Source organism: Portunus trituberculatus, chromosome 30 (assembly GCF_017591435.1).
Source record: "Portunus trituberculatus isolate SZX2019 chromosome 30, ASM1759143v1, whole genome shotgun sequence".
Taxonomy (NCBI): Eukaryota; Metazoa; Arthropoda; class Malacostraca; order Decapoda; family Portunidae; genus Portunus; species Portunus trituberculatus.
In genome coordinates, this window is record NC_059284.1 from 2,697,247 (window position 1) to 2,701,850 (window position 4,604).

A 4,604-nucleotide genomic window follows, 5' to 3' on the forward strand; every position below is an offset into this window, starting at 1 on the left:
GGTACCCGATCCTGATGCCACTTTCGATAATAGAACGGCACCCTCTGGTACTGGAGGCCAAGAGATGCAAGATCTACAGCGGAGAACCGACGCGGCAAGTAGAGATCACGGTAAAGGGGCCTCTCCCCGGCGAACTCGACCTCGAGAGCTGGGGCATCTACTATACCAGGCCTTTCAGCCGCGAGCCCCTCCGCTGTTACAGGTGCCAACGTTACGGCCACCACAGGAACAGCTGCACTTTCTCCTTCAGGTGCGGAATCTGTGCAGGAGAGCACGACACCGATCAGTGCATCAAGAAATACAAGAACGGAGAAGAGACTACAACCAAATGCCCCAACTGTCAAGAAACACACCATGCTTGGAACAGGAGTTGCGTGGCCAGAAAGACAATTGTCGACGCTCAGAAGACTTCCCAACAGAACTTCATGGTGTCACACCGCCCAGCATTGGCAGAAACATCCACTTGGGGACAACGAACACCAGCAGCCAACTCACAGATGCCAGCTACAGGCAACAGTGTCGAGTTTCCAGCACTGGGACAGGGGGTGAGACGACGGGACAACGCCCCCAGAACCAGAATACATGTTCCAGCCGCACCACGTCCAACCCCTACACTCCAAGCATCAGCTCCAGCACCACAAGCACCGCAGGAACAGTTTGTTCTCACCAAGAGCGACCTCAAGCAGCTGTTCGCGTCACTGGCGGGAGCTCTGGCCACGATGTTGGGCAAGACTATATAGGAAGACAAGCTGGACACTCTCGCAGACTCTGTAATAGAAACGGGCCTGAAGAAGAAAGCCCCCAGAGCCCCAGCCACAACACAACCAACACCGCCGACCGCAGGACTGACACCAGCAACAGCAGCCATAGAAGAAGAGAAGAAGGCACTCGGTGTAACGTCCACACGACCCAAGGAGCCCCATCGGTCAACACGCAATACACAGGAAACCACCAACCAGACAACCAGCAACACCAACAAGACCCTGCCCCAGGAAACCACTACCACGAAACAGTCCGCTTCCTGCAGTGGAATATCAACGGGCTGCGAGAGAAACAACACCTGCTGACGGCTGACGCCAAAACAGAACACAGAGATGTTATTCTACTCCAGGAGACACTGCTTCCAAACGACTCCAACGATATAATTCGGGGCTACAAGGCTTTCCACAGCACCAGAGACGAAGGACGAGCCAGGGGCTGTACGATACTTGTACGGAATTGCATTCCATGCACCCAAATTGCCAACCCAATTGAATGTGGAAACGGCGTGGAGGTAGTAGCTGTCACCATTAAGCTTCGATACCTAGACCTCACCGTCTACAACATCTACAACAACCCAGCCAGCGCAGACCTTGACATCAGTGAGGTCCTCGCCTTATGCGCCACCACACACATCTACGTTGGGGGCGATTTTAACGCCCACCACAAGACCCTTGGCTCAAAACACCTGAACAGAAGCAGCCATCACATCGTAGAAGTCATGGCCAATCTCCCAGAAGTGACACTCCTCAACTCTAAAGAACCCACACACATAGCTGGGGGCATCCTTGATCTCACTTTCGTCTCCGAAACACTACAACACGAAGGAAATTGGGAACTCCACCCACACCTCTCCAGCGACCACTTTGCCACATGCACCACACTCAGTGTTCCTCAACTGCAGAGACCAACTCACGTCCCTAAGTGGAAAATAAAAGAAGCAAACTGGCCCATTTTTCGTGATGCCTTCCAAAGAAATCTGAATAACATCCCTAGCACTGACCAACTGGATGAAATGGAAGGGAGGCTCGTCACCGCCTTTCACCAAGCAGCCGACACCGCCATTCCAAAGACGAAACCTACCACTAGAAACCACAAGGATAGGTGGTATTACAACTCCGAAGTGCGGGAATACAACCACCGAATAAATCAAGCCAGGAAACTCCACAGACGTCACAAGACAGATATCACAAGGCAACTCCTGCGTGCCACCATCGACATCGCAAAGAACGCCATAAAGGCAATAAGAAGTGAAAAATGGCTTGACTGGTGCTCCTCCTGGAATCCGCACACCAAGCTCGGCGAAATGTGGAACAGCATCCATGTGGCCAGTGGAAAGGTACCAGCCAGACCACCACTCCATCCAGATCCCGAAAGAGAGGCAAATATACTTGTAGACTCTTTTGCTACCAGAAGCTCCCACACCCAATTACCCCAAGAAACTCGCGACATGCAGCAGCATCTACGAGAAGAGAGACTGGTAACTGTCCGCAGGGCATGCTTGGAAGAGGCACTGACAGATACGCCCTTCACGCCACAAGAGCTTCAGGCCACACTTAAACCTCGCCGGGACACAGCAGCTGGGATTGACAAAGTAACATACTCCATGATACGAGAAGCCGGTGAACCCGCCCACCACGAACTTCTGCGAATCATAAATGTCTCCTACGAAGCGGGCAGACTGCCTCAATCATGGAAACAGGCTAACATTGTCCCGATTCCTAAACCAAACGACCCAGGCAACCACAGACCCATCTCCCTCCTTAGCTGCCTGGGGAAAACAGCTGAGAATATGATGCTGGCACGCCTCCAGTTTGCTATAGGCAGCATCCATCGCCACATCTACGCTTACACCCCAGACAAAGGCACCAGGGATTGCATCACCGAATTGATGGCAACAATTACTGGCAGGAAAGCAGCTGTCGTTTTTGTCGACTTAGAAAAGGCCTTTGAGCTTGCAAGCGCTCCTGCGATCCTAGAGTCCCTAGCAAAGCGGGGAGTCAAAGGCAAGCTGCTGAAATGGACAGAAGACTTCCTCCAGGGAGAAGAGCAACAGTAACTTTCCAAGGAAAGACTTCCCACACCAACGCCTTTGAAAACGGAACACCACAGGGAAGCATTTTAAGCCCCTTCCTCTTCAACATACTAATGGAAAATCTAGTGACACTCAACTTGGGCACCAATACCAAAGTATTGTGCTATGCTGACGACATAGCCATCGTCGCCACAGGTCTCAGATATCCAGACAAAGCATAAAGAGCCATCACCCTCATCTCCCAAGAATGCCACCGTCTTGGAATGAAGATTAATGCCACGAAAACCAAGGCAATTAATTTTGGCTCCAGGAAAATACTTACACCTTTACGGCTCCAAAACTCTGATATTGATTGGGTGGAAAGCCATCCATACCTTGGGATTTGGATGGATCCTCTCCTCACCTTCAAGAGCCATGTTGCAGCAACCACTGGAAAAGCAAAAGCCAGACTGAACATAATGCGAGCCATCACAGGACTGGAAAGAGGCGCCAATTTTTAAGTGCTCAGAACATATTACATTCAAGCAGTCAGGTCCGTGATAGAATAGGGTGCCCCATGCCTCTCCACCACGAGTGCAACAGCCATCACCAGCATCGAAAAACTACAAAACCAAGTCATGCGCCTCATTGTCGGCGCCCCAAGATGGACTAGGATCTGGACCCTCCAGGCAGAGACCAACATCCCCCCCCTGGAAACACGACTGAAAGCTGTCAGCACCGCTCACCTAGGTAAGTTTCTCAGAAGAGAGGACTCGCCAGCAAAGACAGAGAGCATCAGACAAGCCCTCGCCCAAGACAGGGAGCTCTTCACCAGAAAAACATGGGCCTCCTCGGCAGCAGACAACATTAAATCACTACACGTTCAACACTTCTTCACTCACTTCAGAACAGACCCACCACACGAAGACTACACATCACCACCGCCAAGGCGAAGCTTAGCTGGACGGAGCTGTCAGCGCTAGCCAATAAAACACGGCACTCAGCGCCCTCCAAAGGTGCTGACGTGTACTACACGGACGGCTCAGTTGATCCCCAAACCAGCGCCTCAGCATCAGCTTTCACCCATGAAGACGAAACAGCTCTCTTCCGGCTTCGTAATGGCTCGTCAACTTTGCAAACAGAGCTTCTAGCTATACTGAAAGCACTCCAACACGCAGAACCACGACAAAAGCCAGTCACCATCCACACAGACTCTCTGGGATGCATCCAAGCGCTGACTAGAGGGACACCAAGAGACAATGTGGGCCTGATCTCTTCCATCCTGGTCACGGCCAGACGCATCCAGGCAAATGGAAGGACCGTACAGGTCAATTGGATTCCCAGTCACTCCGGCATCCCAGGAAATGAGGAGGCTGACACTGCTGCAAAAAATGCCCTGAAACTATCCACTGTTACCGCGCAAATACCACCAAGTCTCTCCAGCCTGAAGAACAGCATAAAAACGGTAACTAGCCAGGAAGCGAAGAACAACATCAGAAGATGGGCCAGCGTGGGGTCACCAAGTGCCTCCTGGTACCTCCATGCATCACAGAATCCCAGCCCACTTCCACGACAACTGGACAGGAGGACAAGAACTAACATGCACAGACTCCGTCTAGGATACAAATGCTTTAATGAAATCACAAACACACCTGACACTTGCCCACACTGCAACACCCAGACCATGTCGCCCCTCCTACACTATGTTGAGGAATGTCCAGAGTCAGAGACACTTCTCAACAGAAACCTAGGCACGGCTCCTGAAATACTGAAGCACACACCCCAAGACACACTCATAGAACTGGTACGGACGTACCCGCCACCACGCTGA

At 51.8% G+C, this 4,604-nt stretch overlaps 1 protein-coding gene across 1 annotated transcript; it reads left to right on the forward strand.

Annotated features, from left to right (window-relative positions):
- The first annotated feature begins 3,411 nt into the window (after positions 1-3,411).
- Positions 3,412-4,604, forward strand: LOC123510718. The gene is made up of 2 exons (XM_045266051.1): positions 3,412-3,504; positions 3,681-4,604. The coding sequence occupies exons 1-2, from the start codon at positions 3,412-3,414 to the stop codon at positions 4,602-4,604; spliced, it is 1,017 nt and encodes a 338-aa protein (XP_045121986.1).